Below are 19,296 nucleotides of genomic sequence, written 5' to 3'. Positions count from 1 at the left end.
CTCCAGCCACACCAACCTCCTTGTGGTGTCTTCAATATACCCATCAAGCTCTTACCTCATGGCCTTTGTACAAGCTGTTCCTTCTACCCTCCAGATAGCCTCATGGATCCTTCCTGACTTTATTCCAATCTCTGCTCAAACGCGAGCATCCTAACTAAAACAGCACATACACTCCCACCCAGGCTCTAACCGCTTTTTCCCTAGTGCCTGACATTCTATCTTACTGGTTTATTACCCTAGCTTGACTAAAAGCCTTATGGGGCAGAGCCCTTGCATGTTTTGGTCACAACCCCAGGGCCTAGAAGGGTACCTGACACATAGTGGATCCTCAGTTGATGTTTGATGGATGAATGGATGGATACCTATTAACTTAGGCAGAGTTTCACAGTTTACAAAGCAGTCACATGCACAGCACCTTAACAAGCCTTCTACCCATGTGTGGGGTACGCTCTGTTCTATGCGTCTCACAGTCTCTTACGGTTTTTAAAGTCCCTCATTCGAGGTCACGCAGCTCTTGGTCACATAGGTCAAAGCCCGGTCTTTCGCCTTCGAACCCAGTTTATTAATCATAATCATAAAATATTAGTAACGATGGGGAACAGTCTGTTAGTACTCCTCTTGACACTTGTAGTATCTCGTTTAACACATCTTTGAGGTACGTACTCTTATGATAGCCATTTTACGGATGAAGAAACCAAGTTACTAACCCAACCAAGGTCCCAGAGCTGGTAGTGGTAAAGTCAGAATCTGGATCCTGGACACTTGACTCCAAGGACTAGTTCTCAACCCACTAGCCCACTAGGCACAGCCTGTGAAGTGAAAAGAAGTAAACTATGGGGAAAAAAACAAATGGACAAGTATGACATTTGTTCTAGGACTTTCTACCATTCTTAGGCTTTCTGCTTTTGTAGCATTTAGCAAAGCTTTTCTTTCTTTAAGACCATAAGGTGTAAAGCAGTTGTATCTCAAATGCAGTTTACACGATGTTGTTTTCTGCTTTTCATCCATGTTTGAAATGTTCGAAACACTTGTTCACTTGTTTCTGTATGGAGAGGTCACTTAGGAACCAAGGGCAGGGCTCAGAGGTTCCCAACAGTTTGCCCTTCTGCCTCCTTCAGTAGCTTCGTGGTGCCTTTGTGGCCAAGTGCACAGGCTGGTGTTCCCTCTGAGCTTCAGATTTTGCCTCCTCCTCCTCGCCCCATGACATGCCTTGTTTCATAAGTTCTCGCCTTCAGTTTATTACATAACCTACATTGTGGAACACTCAATTTCTTTTCTCTTCCTTTCCTTTCTTTTTTTCAAAAGTAGGAATCTATTTGATTGGATGTGATGGCACCGGAGGCAGAAATGTGGCAAAATTTTAAGTGGTGAGAAATCTATCTCAGCTACCTGGATTTTGAGAAACAAATTGTGATTCCCCAATTCACTTTGTATTGAACTGGACACGTTAGATGAACTAAAATAGCTTTATCGGCTTGTTTTCTTGTCTCCAGGTCAAGCAAGTGTCTGCAAGGGCTGTCTCTTTTCTTCCCTTTCCGGATATTCAAAGTATTAGCTTAAAAGTGTGCATGAAGTTACACAAACACAGGCGGGGACCTTTAGAATATCAAACCCCTTAGATCTTAAATAAGCAAGCACTCAGAAGCTGAAAACGAATCAAGTATTTTAATTGTGTCCTGGTTAGTTCTTTATAACATAAAGGTTCATAGCATTTATCTGGGAAGAGACTGAGTTCCCTCAGGGCAGCGCATAATTTATTTATCCAGGTATCCCCAACATCTGGAACATAGTAGGTGCTTAACGTGGGTAGGCACTTGATAAATATATGTTGAAGCTCAGTACGGTCTTTTATTGCCTGCTTACAGACGTGTCTAGCATACTTTCTGTGCACACACACACACAAACATACACACCCTAGGTTGTGTGTATGTATCCAAGGGGAGAGGATCCGTGTCTTATTCATCTCTGCATTCCCTAATATAGAACCACCAGATAGCAGGTGATAATGAAATGCTCACTGAACTGAACAGCCCAAGGATTTTAACTTCTATCATTTGTTTCATCTGCCCTTCCCCCGCCCCCACCTTGTCCTTTTGGCTCTCAGGCCAGACGGCCTAAAACCATCACATCCATCTAATCAAGTACTTGAAAGCTAGAGACCTTGAAATTATTTAAATCAAGTCCAGAATTACATTTTTAAATTTACTCCGGCCATCCCATAAGTAGATTTAGCAACTAACTAACTGCCATCCCATGAGGAAAAAAAAAAAAAAAAAGCCTAAGCCTAATGAATGTGGTCAGACATACCGTGTAACAGATGTCCAACGTGCTGCCATGAGCTTAAATCATAAATATGATGGCTCTGTTTGGCATAGCAAAATATATTAGAAGTGTTTTATCCGTCACTGGGCAACTTGCTAGATGGAAGGGGAATGGTCCTGAAAAATGCAGGAGCTCCGTCTAGTAGCATCTCAGAAGGAGCCCTGGAGAAACACAGATAATCTGTTTGCGATGATTCATCAAGTTGGTCCTTTGTTTCCCTAATTTGAGTGTCAAGTGCAACTATACTATAAAGAATTGCCAAGACCCGATAAGATTCTCTTCTGGCTGCTGCTTTTCCTGCCCTAACAACTGGTACTATTCATGCCTAAAGAACAAATTGAATAAATAGCTTCAAGGCTGGCAATGTTGGACCCTGTTTTGAATTTTTTTTTTTTTTTTGGTCTTTCCTTAAAAGGCTAAATCCTATGTGTGTCTTGCCTTCCCCCAACCACATTGCACTGACAGTCACTGTTGTACCAGTAATTTTAACTTTTTAAATACTAAGTATGGAAGGATGCCTCATAAGTTAAAAATAGTTTCCTGTTGTATCATCAGTGGAGCAATGGATTACTGAAGATTAAAAAATGATTGTAATGCCTTTTTTGGCCTTGAGAAAACTCTTATTGTGCCTATGGTTCAGTTGGCCTGCTCGTCATTTCCATGTTAATGTAATCTTTAACATTTCGCTGCTACAGGTGAGGTGTTAAGGAATACTTGAAGACAACTATCCTCGCAGGGCAGTTTCACAAGAAATATGTTTCTAACTAAATTAGACATTTAACAAAGGCCATTTGTGATTCAACGTGGGGGGGGGGGGGGGGGATGTCCTTACAACAATCTAGTGATGTGGACTTCCCAACACGAAACAATGATTTTTCAGAAATTGCAATCAATGTTCCAAATGTGAAGTTATGTGCTGTCTGTGCAGTGCAGACCACTGGGAGGAGACCACCGAGGTCCCCAGGAGTCTTCACGAATAAGCAGTTTTCTCTCCAGCAGCCAGAAATCTTGTCTTGCAATTCCGAAGAATCTACAGGTCCGGTGAATCATGTGGCCATGACGTGCTGAATGTTTCTAACACTTGAAAACCGTTTAGAAGAATGCCAGGAACCTCAGAGTCCCGGCAGAAACAGACATCGTGGTGTTCGAAACAAGTCAATGAATGAAACCGCGTGGACGGAAATTTGGATTATCAGGGTTGCACGCGAGTAAGCGGATCTAAAAAAAAAAGTAAAAAAGATAAATAAATAAAAAACATAAAAATAAAAATAGAGGAGGATTTCAGAAAGCCTACACTCTTGGACAACCGAAACCATAATGTTTTGGAAACATCATCTCCCCGGGGCTGTGAATACAAATGCAAAACCGACGACCCGGGGGTGGGGGGGTGGGGGCAGGTGGACTCGCTGTTTTTATCAGAATTTCAAAAAGAGGATGGAGTTTGCAAAGCTCCCCAGGGCTCTCCTTGCTTTGCACTTGATGACTTCACAGACGATGAATAAGACCGATAGGTGGGTACCGAGGCACGGTTCACGCTCCCAGAAATTCCACCAGGCTGAGAAGATGCTTATTTGGGGGCGAGGAGGGGGGCGGGGTGGGGGAGCTGCAGAGGTCTCTAGGACCCAGCAGGCGGCGGCAGGCGGCAGTTGTGTGGATCGCGGAGACACTACGAGGGTCCGGTTCAGTTTTAATTCGGCCTCTGGTCTCCGCGAGCGCCGCCTGCTCGGGTCCCCCCGCGCCCCCCGCCCCGCGCCCGCGCCCCGCGCCATGGACGCCCCCCAGGAAAAAGTGGCTCTGCACGCGCGCGCCTGAGGATCCCCCACGCGGGAGGTGCCCACCATGAGGACCCTGATGGTGAGAGGCATTTGTTGCAACTCCTGCGGGCAGACGCGGGCACCCCGGGGAGGCGGCGGGGGGGGGGGCACCGGAGAGCCCCGGGGGCGCCTCGCCCCGCGCAGCCGGCGCGCCTGGTTGCAAAGGGACAACTTTCCACCTGCTCCGTGTCCCCCCCCACCCCTCCCCTGCGGGGTCCTCGGGCGCCGCCTGGCTCGGAACTCGGGCTGCGGGTGCTCCTGGATGTCGGGGAGGTCTGGGGAGCCTGCGGGAGCCTGCGGGAGCGGGGGGTGCAGCGGGAGCGGGGGAGGCCCCCCCAAGGCGAGCAACAGCCTGGCAACAACTAAGAGGGGCGGGGACGCAGGGGGCGGGCGTGGGGGGGCACCTGGGCAGACTTTCTGGGTTTTCTTGGGTCGCAAACTTGCACGGAGCGCTGCAAGGGCGGGGCGCGGGGCCCGGGGTTCCAGCAGCCCAGCCCGGGGGGCGCCCTCCGGAGCCTGCGCTCGGCCGCGGGGTGGGCGCTCGGGCACCCCTGGCGCCGCGCGGGACCCCCGGGCCGCGGCCCTCAGCGGCTCTCCTGCGCTCTCCCGCCCGCAGCGCCACGGTCTGGCCGTGTGCTTGGCGCTCACCACCATGTGCACCAGCTTGTTGCTCGTGTACAGCAGCCTCGGCGGCCAGAGGGAGCGGCCCCCGCAGCGGCGGCAGCAGCAGCAGCAGCAGCAGCAGCAGCAGCAGCAGCAGGACGCAGCCGGCAGCGCGCCCCCGGCGGCCGCGAGCAGCCCCCCCGCCCGGGCCCGGGCCCCGGCCCCCGCCCCCGCCCCCGCCGCGCCGCGGCCGCTGGACGGATACCTCGGCGTGAGGGACCGCAAGGTGACAGCTCGCTCGCCGGCGCGCACGCCACCCCGCCCGGGCATCCCGCGCACCTGAGCCTGCCCCTTTCCCGGGGCTGGGAGGCGCCGTGAGTAGGCGCCCCCTGCGGAGGCTGGACCGCGCGGGTGCGCACCCTCCGGGGGCGGGCGGTGGGGCCTGCGGGCTGGGAATTCCCGTGGGAGGCGGAGGCATAAAGTTTCCCGGGGCCCCGGGGTGAGATGCATGCACCCAGCGCCCCCACTTGCTAACTGGCACCTGCAAGCAGGGCCCGCCGGTGCCCACAGTTGCAGCGGCGGCGGGCGCAGGGCGGCGGGGAGGCGGGTGCAGGCTCCTGGCTGCGCGGGGCTGGGCCGCCGAGGCGCGCGCGGGCGGGGAGGGCGCGGGGAGGGCGCGGGGAGGGCGCAGCCGGGCCCCGCCGAGGGCTGGAGCTGCTGGAAGCTTCCGCTCCCCTCCCGGCCTCGGATGGCCCCGGGCGCCCCCAGCCTCGGGGAGCGGGGCCCTGCAGGCGCCCCCCAGGGCTTGCACTGCCTCGCAACTCCCGGCTCAGGGCCTGTCCTCCTCTGCCTTCCGGGAAGCCGTTGCATGGCTTGGTTAATAATTAATAAGATGAATTAAAAAAAAAAAAAAAAAAGCAAGCCTCTTCCCTCTTCCCTCCCCCACCCCCCCAAATAGCAAATCTCAGGTTTCAGGGTGCAAAGCCTCCGGGAGAATTCTTATCAAGTCTCCTGATTCTGGAAATAATAATAATAATAATAATAATAATAATAATAATGATTGTAATACAGTTTAAATATATTCCCCCATTAAAATATATATATATATATACATATTTCCCATTATTTGAAGCTGCTAATATGCTTTTATTAAAACCCACTTCCACTCTGTATCTGCTCTATGAAGGTTAGGGGATTTCTTGAAACTACCTAGCTGTCTTGCCTTTTTATGTGACCGGATGTTATGCTTGTGGACCAAAGTAACATTTAAGCAGGTGGTCCTTCTGCGGGAAAAGATGGGCCTTCCCTTGCATGGAAAAGTCCCAACTTTTTTTTGAAGTGGCGATCAAAAGATTTCCACTCGTGTGTGTCATGCATATGGCAAAAAGGATCTGGGGAAAGTAAAAAAAAAGAATTTAAGGCAGGCCGCAGCTGTTCGGGGTCCTTGAATGCTTGTGGAAGAAAACCATACCATGAAATGTGGGTGGGTGGAAGGAGAGATAGACCAATAGGTATAATGTACAAGAAATGCTAGGTATAAAACGGCAGAAATGAGAAGGATCACTGCCCTGGAAGGTTTAAGGGAATTCTGTCTCTGAAAAGGTAGACTTTGCCCTGGGGACAACTTGGGGAAAGCAGAAAAGAGGAAGGGATTTCATTAGGAAGTGATTCAGGGAGTGGGGAGGCAGCTGGTTAAAATCAAAAGTAGAGAGGATCATCAGCTTTACGGTAAAAGCTTCACTTTTCTCCTTAAGATGTCGATCGATGACCTTCTTTGTATCTCTCTGTGCGAGCAACCTATATGGGCTGGAGTTCCAGAAAAGTTTAGACCCTCTGCTTCCGACTGTGATGTTTATGTGTAACTGGTATATGATGAATATATTGGACTTGCTGGATTTTCGTGGCTGTTGTTTAGTGGAAATGGCTTTATAGCACTTGTGAGGCTTGATTAATGGAGCGTCAAAAGGGAAATTTGCTGAAAGTTTTGATCTGCCTTTGGGAAGGTATTCTAATATTTTCCTTCCTGTGTTCTCCTGCTGGACAGACAGCAGCTAAGAATATTGACAGCATAAGGCACAATACGATGCCCTCACGTTTGTTTTCAGAACAGTGTTTATTCACACAAATATATTGGATTCCATTGTCAATGTATCAGAGCGTTATTTCATTAAAATGAAAAACAGCCTTTTTTGAAAGGAATGTCAAAACTCTGTATGAGAATCAAGATAATCTATAGTAAAGGGTTTTATAAACTGTGAAGTGTTAATATGGATGATAAATATGTGTGAAAGCCCTTGGAATTCTTAGCAGGGATTTATAAATGTGACCAGGAAGGTTTTTGCATCTTATTAATACCAGCGGAATTCTTTCTTAGAAAACCGATGTGTCATCAGATTCCATACTCAAATGATTCAACAGTTTACCCATCCCAAGCAAAAGAACAAATGCAAATCTCAGAATCTATGCCTTCTCTCTAGACATTATCCCGATTGTCCCACTGAATTACATGTGAACTTCCACTCAAGATGCCATCACTTCCCTGCTACTATTTAACCGGCTGGAAATTGGGTGAAGTTTTCATTTCTGATGGCTTAGAGGGAGGTGCCTGTAGGGTTCATGTACTCTTCAAAAGTTGCTGTTTACTTAGGTTTACTTGGAATCTTCTTATAGTGTTGCTTAGGCAGAGGTGGCAATTTGTTAGAATATTGCTAGGATTTTTTTTCTGGATTAGCAGGGGAGGGCAAGAAATCAAAGACTTTCTGTTCTGATTATGTTGCTAGATGATACTGCTTTATTTTTCACTCTCCTATCAGGCCTCAGAAAAATTATAGGATGTGCTGAATGTGATGACCACCAAGCCATATGCTACTGCGTATTGGAGCAGAATTCCAACAGACTTTTTATTTGCCGTTGATTTACAGAATCTGGAGAGAGTTCCGATACCATTCAGGAAAATGTTCACATCTCCATGGCTGGAAGTCCCAGAGTCTGATAAATACGTAGTGTTTATGTTCAGTTACATGATGGTATTAACATTATAACTCTAAGATTAAATTCAACAGGTGGTCCTAATCCCCAGCACCTGAATTTCTCAAATTACAGCCTGTCTGCAATGATAGTCTTGTCTCATACGGCTGCAGACTAAATTACTGTTGAGATTAAATCACTATGTGCTTTTGTTGAAAGACATGCTGCAAGTCAAGCCAGTGATGAGCAATGTGTGTTGAAGCTTAAAATATCACTTTCTGTGGTCATATTCTCTACTTCCTCGTTCACAAACGATGTGAGCTGAAATTGTAATTCCAGTGTGACTAAGTGAAGGCCACTTGGAGTTTCTTGTGATAATGAAGACATTTCCTTTTCTGTTAGATGGATTCTTTCTCTTCATTTCCAACCCTTTTCCCCAGCCCTTTTCCCACAAACGTTTCACCAACTCATTTCAATCTTGCTCATGTCTCCCGCTGCAGCTGCTGTGTCTGTATCCTGCCCTTTCTGTTCTGGCCCCCAGTTTTGGAAGCCACTGATTTCTAGCCAGATCAGGAGACACAAGCACAGAAGCCAATTTTCATGGCTCTGGAAACCTTCTGTATTTGGAACTACAGCATCATGGATAGCTAAACTAAAGCATGTGTGTGTGCACACCCACACGCGCACACACACACACACACACACACACACGCATGGGCACACACACTAAATCTAGCACCCTTCGGAGAAAAGCTCCAATTCTCCCAGCAGAGCGGAAGGGGGCATGGAGTGTAGTCTGTTTCCAGCCTGGATCTGGTCTGGGTAGATAAAGTCATTTGCCATCTGGTGGACCCTGTGAAATGCAACTACGAGCCGATTCCCATTTGCAGTGGACAGGAGCCCTTATCACAGAAGGCCCACTTGTCACCTGGGCTGCCCTTTTCTGAGATGGCTTATGAAAGAGCAGTGATCAATGGGATCTGAAGCCGAGCCGCTATCTCCTTGCTTCAGTAGTAGCTCCCAGGAATGGATTTTACACGTACTAATAACACGCTTGTCCTTGGTTCTTTCCTTCCTTACGCGCTCAGTTATTCAGACCAAATGGAACTGCTTGGAGGTAACAGCATGTGATGCTATTAATTCGCAGGTGTCCAGCTGGACTGATAGGACAAGTCAATGCAAGAGCTGAAAAACCATTCAAAACCGGAGAAAGGGGCACACGCCATAAAACTTACTTTGGAAGTGTAGCATAAGTATTCTTCCTTTTAAAAAGCATATAAGCTCTCAGATATAACTTCGCACCATTTATTAAACCCTGTTTTACAATATTTGAGGCATCCAATCAACGATAGATAATTTGGATCTCAAATTCAAAGTGAGCTAATTTTCAGCGCTCAAGTGCTACGAAATGTAATCTGCCAATGGTGATGAGACCCTGTTATCACACATCGTCAACCAAAAGGAATTATAAAATGAACTATTTTTCATGGGTGAGGAGTTGCAATAATGTGGTTGCTTCTAACAGGAGAGATGTTCGTATAGCATTTATTATACTAATAACCTCTCTTAATTCTGAGAGCCGGGGGGATTTCTCCAGCTTCCCGAGGAGTAAATGCCAAGATACCCTCATGCCCAAAATCCAGACCACATCTGGAAAATGAGTCTGAGCTGGCTTCCTCTCCACTTCCGGGCATTCTGGCCTCCTTGCTGATCCTTGGAAAGTCATTGTGCCTCAGGGCCTTTGCACTTGCTGTTCCGTCTCCCTGGAAGGATCTCGCTGAAGATTTTGTACATGGTTAGTTCCTTCTGGTCATTCAGTCCTCACATCACCTGTCATCTGCTTCTGGACCACACTCTCTAAATAACTCCTTCTTCGTCATTCTCTATCATATTAGCCTGTTTCATTTTCCTTATACTAGTTAACAATATCTGAAAGAATCTTAAAGTTTACTTTTCTATTGTTTTCTCCCCCCCCCCCTCCCCAGGTAGATTCTAAGTGCTGTGATAGCAAAGTATTTGTACATTGACTAGTTTAACTCCAGGTCTTAGAATAATACTTGACACTTAGCACATAGCACAGATTTATTGAAGGAAAGAAGAAAACAGAGTATATGGGGAGAGGGGGTTGTGGAGAGGGATAAAGCTGCCTCACCTTATGTGAAGTCCTTTGCCTATAAGACCCACCCGTGCAGTCCCAAGGCCCTGGTATGTCTCATCTTTCCTAATTTGGTTTACTACTACTGCACTACTAGTAATAATAATGGAAGGAAGATGAAGAAATGGTTTAAAAGAGGACTCCTTGGGAATGAGATTTAGGAGTTTCCATTTTAACCGGTTTCCCTTACAACTCGTGTGCACATTAAAGTTTGAGAATCATCATTTGAAGTGTTTTTAATCATCATATGTGTAGTTCTGTAGCTAATTTGTTTCTGGGTTTTTGAACTACTCATAGCCCTAAGTAAATATTCATTGAAGGCCTAATAGTTGCAAAATTAGGTATTCTGGAGGAAGAACACGGTGCCTACCATCAAAGAATCTTTGATCTAATTGGAGAGAAAAGACAAAGAAGCAAGAGAGGTTAAATAATAAAGCAAGTGCTGAATAATAATATGAAACCAGGAAACAATAAATCAAGGGACTGACACTAAAAGGGAGGCAATTTCTGTGATCTTTCTCTCTATAAAATAAATTAAATACTATAATTAGTTTAGAAGCTATAAAACTTTCAAACTAAAATTGCGTTTTTAGCCCTTTTTTAGTATATATGTGTGCGTTTGTCTATATATATATAATATGTGACATGCAACAAATACTTAGTAAACAACTTGAATGGCAAAGCAACTTCAAAGTGGGTAGATCTTAAATTCAAAATATGCAGTCTCTTTATGAGGGTCTTCCGGACTCTTGCAGGGAGCTAACCCTGTTGCCCTGTTCAACTGTTTCTGTCACATGTTAACCATGTTTTCCAAACCAACTCTCATAACTCGTGGTATGATAAATTTGTGTGGGCCACCAGACAGAACGTTTGCCATCAGATCTGTCCTGGAAACATGACATGTACTACAGAGGGGACTTCCCATGACCTTTAGGGTCAGGTGACAGTGCAATCTAATGCCCATCCTCTGAACGCCGAGATAAAGGAAGATCGGAGAGGAGAAAACACTGTGAAAACCCAAAACCCATCACTAATCAACAAATCATTGAAACCTCCTGCACATCTACTATATACTCTCAGAGCAGCTGTGAAGGATCGTAAGCATCGAAAGACAAGGAATTACTATTTCTTAAATAATATTATTATCCATACCTTGTGAACCTGATTCAAGAGAAGAATCCCTTAGGAGTGAGTTTATGATCAAAAAACTGATAAAAACTTGAGGGTGGAGGATATTTATGAAATGCACTCAGATTCTTCTTCACGAGCTCTTTTAGTCCTAAACTCTTAGTCTAGGCTTGGGACAAATAAATATTTTTATTGCATGCTCTATTCAATAAGGTCTCCCAAATAAAAGTCATAGGCATGCATATTCTTTCAGTTTAGACGCATATCCACAGGGAAGCCTTCCCTGCCTTGTAGCCCAGGTTAGATCTGAGCTGTATGTTTTGTCTTCATACCCAGGATCCCATGATAATACTTATTCCCGCTTATTGTTGTTTTTTTTTTTTTTTTGTCTAAGAGTGTCTGCTTTTCCTGCTCTACAATCAGCTCTTGGAAGCTGGGGCTTTTTTCTTTTTTTCTTTCTTGTCATTGTATTCTCAGCCTTTAATACAATGTCTGATATAGAATGGGTCTTCAGTGAGTATTTGTGGCATAAATGAGTATGTCTATACAAAGATTTTAATTTCTTGTAAACCGAACCCATCTGAAAATTTTCCGACCATTTGGCACTACGTCATAAATATCAGTTTCTCCTGCCACCATTTGTAGTTCTGCAACTATTGCATTTCTGTGTTCTTGTACTAATCGGATCTCTTAAAACATGCTCAGAATTTTGAGCTGGAAGGAAAACTTGACAGTTACCAAAAGGAATTCGGAAGTGCTCGTGTGATTTGCCTCCCATGAGTGGCAAAGCTGGGTCTATAACGCGGGTCTCTGACACGAATGTCATTACCATGAGGAAAATTCAGTGCCAATATATTCTAGGCAGTGACTCGACATTATTTGAACAGCATTTATTAAAATGAAGAGCCTAGGCCTACCCGGTTATTGGAAAGAAATAAATATTTAAATATCTTATTATTCTGAAATGAATATAGTTCTGGATGGTTCAAAAGAGCTTCTACCAACCACTGGCTTGGCAGTGGGGACTTTAAAGGCTTCATAAAATGCATGGTATGGTACCCATGTGATTGGAACAATTTGCAAATCAGAGTGGGTTTTGCCTTTAGAGAGTAAACCAGGCCAACAGGAGCGCCATGTTATTATTTGCGGAAAAGCATCATGAACAGACCACTCATTTCGCTGAATTACCCCCTCCAGAGTGGGAGAGAAAACATCACCAGGAGACTCAGTGAAGCACGTGTTTGAAGCACTGCCATTCTGCAAGTAACCACTGACTCCTCCTAAGTTCTGAGATGTAATACGTATCCTGAGATAGAATTACTTCAGGCAAATAAGAAACCATTTTACTCCTAGTAGGGAAAAGTGACCTTGAGAGTAGCTCGGTTTGAAAACAGAACTTTTTATTATATTTTCTTTTAGTGGCAAGAAGGTGTCTGTAGTCTGCCTGGGAACCTCACAGACTCTGAGAACACTCTAGCAGACCGAAAGGCAGAGTTAAACAATTTTTTTAAATTAGAAAGCATATTCTGGAAATTAATTGCACATATGGGACCTCTCCACTGACTGAACTGCATTATTGCATTTTGAATTTAGAGATCTGCTCATGTTCCTTGCATGCCTCCAATGGCCTCCCATTGCCTAGAGGATCGAGTTCAGACTCCATGGGAAGGCTCACAAGGCCCAATAGGGTCGGTCTAACTTAGTTCTCCAAACTCACATTGCCTCTACCCAAGCTCCACACACCCTGGGAATACATCTTGCTGTCTCCTGCTTCCCTGTTTCTCCTCCATCATGGAATGCCTTTTCTCCTTTTATCTGCCAGGTAAAGAACTAATCATTCATTAAGATCCAGCTCAAGCATCTCCTTTCGAGAGTTTTCCCACACGTAATCTCCGTGCAGAGTAGAGCCCGCATTCTCTTACGCCAGCCTTGCATCAGTAATAATCACATATTGACTGAGCACCTGTGATGTGTTAGGCTCAGGGGAGGGAATGAGAGGAAGGACCTAGTTCTGACCACAGGAAAATCACACAGGAGGAAATACTACAATTACCACTATATGTTGCTGAGTGTTAAAATAGTGTCTGGATCTTGTATATGCCTCTAATCCCACAATATTGTGGTTATTTGTCCACATGCTTCTCTCCCTGACTAGAGTGTAGCATTTTGAAGCCAAGGAACATAACTTAATCCACACATGGTATCTCCAGAACCTACAAATGTATCCCATATATGTCAAAACTCAATAAATCTCAATAGAATGTCAGATGAGCAGTGTCCTATTGTAACTATTTATAGTAGGAAGAGATTTGAACAAGTGTGGCTCACAGACTAATCACAGGAGTGGATAGAAAGGATAATAAGCAGGGCCAGAAGAGACTTCACATATGTGACATCCACATCTTTAATTTCTGGATCCCCTTTAAATACAGAGCAGCATCTGCTGACCCTTCAGGGTGGTAGACCAGGTGTTGAGACGTAGGAATGCCCATGTTTGAGGACAGTGTGGTATTTCGGGAGGCAGGAAGACATATCCAAGCTTTTTACTTGTTGTGAGCTCTCTGGCAAGTCATGTAGCTTTTAGGCCTGAGCTAGTGTGTGGAAGATACATAAGTTCAGTAATTACTTTATTTATCAAATAATGTTGTGGACCTACCATATACTTGACGTTGTATTCAAGACCCAGGAGGCAACAACGTATAGGTGTGACCTCTGACACCACGAAACTTACATCTATTGGAAGGCAGATGAACAGACATGAAATCACAGTGCGGATTTGGATATCACTATTTACATGCTATGGAGGTTAGGTTTTATTCTAAACATTTTGAGGATGTCTTTAGGGGGTAAGTTGTAGGAGTGACTCCAATCAGATGTGTCTTCCAATGGATTACCAAAGCTTCAGTGTTTTATTCAGCACAGGTCAGAGCAGTTCTGGGTGAAGGGAAGAGGGACCAGTGATCAGACTGGTGCTGTGATCTGAGAGAATGATGCTGGTGGTCAGAGGATAAAGAGACCCCAGGTGCCTGCCCCTCCGTCGGTTTGTGTGGCTGCCCACCCCACCGTGTCATTGGCAGGTCTCAAACGTCAGGTGAGTGGTTCAAGATCGCCCCTTAGGAGTTAGGGAAGAGAGTTGGAGGATGATCCCAGATGCCACTCCAACTTTATCTACTTTTGAACCTCACTGTGTATCTTAATACCACACACTGACTTGAGCAAAACAGTGGTGTTATCGTTAAGGTCAACGCAAGCCATTTATGGAGACTCCATAATGCACCCAGGCCGCAACAGGAATTAAAGCTTCCATCGCAGCATGGGCAGTGGGGTGTGGAATAAATGAGCTGCGAGAGACTATTATGTAACAGTTCTACTCAAGAGAGACTTGTTTCTAGAATAACCTTGTCGAGTTGTTGCACGATAAATCTTACCAGGTATAGATCTGCTGGAAGTATGGGGTGGAAAGTGATTTCCTCCTGCCTTACCCACAGACTTACAGAGAGAGCAGTTGTCTCTCTTTTAATCACTTGTTAACAACTTCTAGGAAAAGTCAAGTTTCTATTTCACTTGCATCAGAAGGAAATTGGCCATAAATTGATGTAAAATTTGTCAAGAGGGAGTCTGGATTCCCAATTCATTAAAAAAACATTTGACTGGGAGCAAAAAATGTATATCTCTGTTTTTATGGGGCCCATATGTGGGGTGACTTGGGAATGTCGCACCTGCCAGGCTGCTGCCAGGGATTTCCAAGTTGTCTCTCATTACCCATTACCCATAGTGTTTCCATTATAAAGCTGGTTCATTTCATTTTTACATCACTTGTTTCAAGTTTTGAACAAAGTGTGGGAAGTGATGACATCCTGCCTGTATTCCAGAACATGGAAAACAGAGAAGGGGATTGTAGGAATTCTGTGTGTGTTCACTACCGATGCCCCAGCCAGACTGAATAAAGCTTTGCTCTGATGCTCAAGCCGTCACTAATCCCTTGAAGAATTGTGCGCATTATTATTAACAGCTCTGTGCGGTTTGGGCTCGGTTTGAAATGTGATGAGTTTTTAACTCAAAAATTCAGAAGTTTAAAGTTAAGATGAACACCAATAAAAAAATAAACTTATTATTAAAAAAAATAAAAAAATAAAATTAAGAGAGAGCTGTCCTGGAGAACAGGGTATCCTGACTACAGTAGTAGTTAAGGTAAAATAACAGGACCAGGACCAAGAATAAGGAGCAGATTAGCAGGAAATAGCACCACATTGCTTCTTCACTCTTGACAGAGGGGGCCCTCTTTCTGGCCATACAGACATGACATGCTCACTGGGTTCTAGTAAGGGTGGCTCATCCTGGACTCTGTAGTATCTACAATGAGATCCCAGGTACTTGACATTATTAGATTTGGATGTGATTTGATGTGCTTTGATAACAGAATGTGCTTTGATAACAGAACAGAACATCAGAGGGCAAATGAATCACTTTGTCAAAAATAAGTTCCTATGACCAGGATGCACAAGAACTGGGGAGTAGCAACCAGACTTTTTTTCTGGAATGAGCACCATAGGATCACTCTAAGATGAGTAAGCTCATGTCCTCGACGGAGTTACGAATCTCAGTACTGACGGGTATGCCAGGTGAAGGGCCCTTTTTACTGAGCCCATGGGGCATCCTGGTGGTGTCTCAGCCACTAGGAGATTTGAAGGACGGAGAGGGACCAGACCTTAATTGATGTATCCTTCAGGGTATTGCCAACCTGTGAACACCAAAACTCAGTAGCATTTCTGCAGATTTTGCCCAGAGACCATTTTTGAGAGCATTGGAAAGCTTTTGATCTGGGGAAAGCTTCTTCTGCATCAACCCTACTGTCGCAGGTTGAAAAAGAAATAAGAAGGAAGAAGAGAGTCAGAGCACTAGTTCTGAAAAACAAACTTAACCTCCTACCCAGTTGCAAATGCATTTATATTCATTGTCTTCTCAAAATGGCAGAAAGTAAAAAGAAATTAACAATTATTTTCTACCACCAAGACATAACTACTGTTAATAATTGGATGTATTTCCTTAGAGATTTTTTTATACATATCAGATGTGCGCATGTGTGATGTTTTAATGTTATTCCTTCCCATTTTTTATTCCTTTATGTTGGGTATGTGGGGGTCTGTATATGTATTATTTTATCGATATGATGTCATCAGTGGTGTAAAGGGAGGCATGAACGATGCTATTAGATCCTTATCTTGTTTAATAACTTAAAACCAAAGTATATTCCAGTTCAAGTTGGAATAGTCAGGAATATGTCTTGATAATTGTGCTCAATCCTCCACTCATTAATCCTGAAGGTGTATACGGCCCTCTACTAGCTTAACATCTCTGTTCTTTCCCTGTTGTTTACAACCCGAAAGCACTTTTAAATTATGGTGATGCCTCCTTCCCTACCTTTCATCTCCCACCTGTCTGTTCAGTGACAGTTTGTGTGCCAGATTTTTAAGTTTTATGAATTGTTCCCAATAGTCCCGTAATCCTTCTGGTCACTTTTCTCTAAATTCCCTCCAACCTATCAATAGCTGTTTCAGGGGGATAGCCTGTGGCAATCTCCTATAGGCTTCTAGGGCAGGGATGGAGATGATGGCTGTCTTCATGGTCACCAGGTGGTTCCTGTCCAGATAGGCGCCTCGTTTGCCTTTATTTTCTGTGCTTCACTCTGTGATTTGGTTCTCTGTCCATGTATAATACAAATCTAATTCCTTGTCCATATACGGTACAGATTTACTTGGGCATAATCATCTTTCCTACAAAGAAATTTTATAGCACAAATAATTGTAATTATCGCCTACTTCTTAATTAGCAATTTTTCTGTATTTTGAATCTTCAGGTTTTATAAAACATCTTAGTTCCCATATCTTATTTTAACCAACTTACTGAATTCTGTGACTCTTCTTCTTGACTGGTTTTGTTTGGTTGGTTTTTTGTTGGTTTTTTTCTTTTTCTTTTTTTTTTTTTTTAACTCAAAGATGTCTCTGAAATACTCTGTAGTTCTCACATTTGTCAACTATGTGCTAGCTGTTATTTCTTGATTTTGGCATAATCTCAGCTCTCCTGTTATTCTTCCAGAGTTATTATTCTACAGGTAGAATAATTCTGTCGTTGGAGACATCAGGGCCTGCCTCTATTCTGATGGCTAACTGCGGGAGATACACTTTATGTATCTTGGTTGGTGGTTTCTCAAGACTGAGAACAGGAGATCTTTGCAACAAGCTCTTTATCAAACCAGTGCTTGGGGGCTTTTTTGGGTTTTGTTTGTTTGTTTTGTTTTGTTTTGTTTTGCCTGAGTTGTCTCCTTTATCTTCTAGATCGAGGCATCGCTGAATCCTTCCCATCCATTTTTAAAAACATTTTTATTTTGGTAACAAATACATAACAAAATTTGACATTTTAACCATTTATAAGTGTACAACTCAGTGGCCATACTACACTACCTACTACACTACACTACATACGTGGTGTAGTCAGCCCTCAACACTACCTATTTTCCAAAATTTTTCATTATCCCAAACAGAGACTCAGTAACTGTTTAGTAATAACTCCACATTCCCTTCCCTCCAGCCCCTGGTAACGTCTATTCTATTTTCTGTCTTTAAGAATTTAGGCAAATTCTAGATATTGTGTGTAAGCGGAGTAACTCAATATTTGTCACTTTATGTCTGACTTATTTCATTGAGAATGCTTTCGAAGTTCACCTATGCCATAGCATGCATGAAAACTTTATACCTTTTAATACAAATCAAAACCACAATGAAATACCACCTCACACTAGTCAGAATGGGTAAAATTAACAATACAGGAAATAACAGATGTTGGCGAGGATGTGGAGAAAGGGGAGCCCTCTTACACTGCTGGTAGGAATGCAAGCTGGTGCAGTCACTCTGGAGAACAGTATGGAGGTTCCTCAGAAAATTAAAAATAGAGCTACCCTACCACCCAGCATTTGCACTGCTAGGTATTTACCCAAAGGATACAAGAAATACTGTTTTGAAGGGACACATGCATGTCCATGTTTATAGCAGCGTATTAACAATAGCCACCCCAGTTGGTAAAGTATGTAACTCTTGATCCTGTAGTTGTGTGAATGTAGAGATTGTTGGGTGTAGAGGTTACTTAAAAATTAAAACCTTTTATAAAAAGAACAATAGCCACATTATAGAAAGAGCCCAAATGTCCATTGACTGATGAATGGATAAAGATAATGTCACACACACACACACACACACACACACACACACAGGAATATTACTGAGCCATAAGAAAGAATAAAATCTTGCCATTTGCAATGGTGTGGTTAGAATGTATTATGCTAAGTGAAATAAGTCAGAGAAAGACAAATACCACATGATTCCCCTCATATGTGGAATTTAAGAAACAAAACAGATGAATATAGGGGAGGCAAGGGAAAAACGAAAGGGAGGTAAACCATAAGAGTCTATTAACTATAGAGAACAAACTGAGGGTTGCTGGAGGGGAAGAGGGTGGGGGATGTATATAGGTGACAGGGGTTAAGGAGAGCATTTGTGATGAGCACTGGGTGTTACATGTAAGTGATGAATCACTAAATTCTACTTTTGAAACCAATATTACACTATATGTTAACTAACTAGAATTTAAATAAAAACTTGAAACAACAACAAAAGAACTTTGTTCCTTTTCTATGACTAATATTCTATTGTATGGATCTACGGCAGTATGTTTATCCACGTACCTTCTGATGAACGCCTGGATTATTTTCACCTGTCGGCCATTGGGAATTATAATGCTGCAATGAACATTGGCATTCTCATTCATTTTTTGAAGTTATCTCCCTTTTTTTTTCTTTTTCCATCCCCATGGAAAATACCTGAGTCTCTAGTTCCCATCCCTCCACACCTGTGCAGACCACGTTCTAGCTGTTCCCACCTCTGTATAAACAAACAAACAAAAATAGAGGAAAAGCCATTAATTGCATTGATTATATTTCTTTTCCTAAAAATAATGTAAACGTTTTGAAAAACAGAAGTAAAGGGGAAATGTTTCCATATTCCTAACACTTTGGTGTAAATAATGATATAATTTTGGTTTACTTCTGCTGATGTTTTGCGTTGCATTCTCTTTTTTTTTTTTAACCTAAATGTGAGCCTGCTATGTGGTTTTTTAAAAAGTGCATGTGATTTTTTGTCTGTTTTGTTTCCATTTACTGATATTAAAGTAGACGTTATGATTTGGTTAGCATTTGCCTCTTATATCTTTTTCCCATCCTAAAATTTTCAGTCTTTCCATGTACTTACATTTTAT

At 43.6% G+C, this 19,296-nt stretch overlaps 1 protein-coding gene and 1 long non-coding RNA gene across 3 annotated transcripts in view; one reads left to right on the top strand and one right to left on the bottom strand.

Moving 5' to 3' along the window:
* Positions 1-1,646: 1,646 nt before the first annotated feature.
* LOC140598394 (uncharacterized) lies at positions 1,647-5,270 on the bottom strand. The gene is made up of 2 exons (XR_012000816.1): positions 5,005-5,270; positions 1,647-3,540 (listed from the first exon to the last, which is right to left on the bottom strand). It is a non-coding gene; the product is annotated as an uncharacterized lncRNA (long non-coding RNA).
* Positions 3,939-19,296, top strand: part of ST6GALNAC5 (ST6 N-acetylgalactosaminide alpha-2,6-sialyltransferase 5) — a 167,705-nt gene continuing 152,347 nt past the window's right edge. The window contains exons 1-2 of one of the 2 annotated variants that reach the window (XM_072754847.1): positions 3,939-4,176; positions 4,753-5,025. In XM_072754847.1, coding sequence (XP_072610948.1) covers positions 4,162-4,176; positions 4,753-5,025 — 288 coding nt within the window. In that variant the 5' untranslated portion in view covers positions 3,939-4,161. The remainder of the gene's footprint in view (positions 4,177-4,752; positions 5,026-19,296) is intronic. The other variant, XM_072754846.1, reaches the window with a different exon arrangement.

Source organism: Vulpes vulpes, chromosome 3, assembly GCF_048418805.1.
Source record: "Vulpes vulpes isolate BD-2025 chromosome 3, VulVul3, whole genome shotgun sequence".
NCBI classification, from domain to species: Eukaryota; Metazoa; Chordata; class Mammalia; order Carnivora; family Canidae; genus Vulpes; species Vulpes vulpes.
This window is presented reverse-complemented; position numbering and strand designations above follow the sequence as displayed.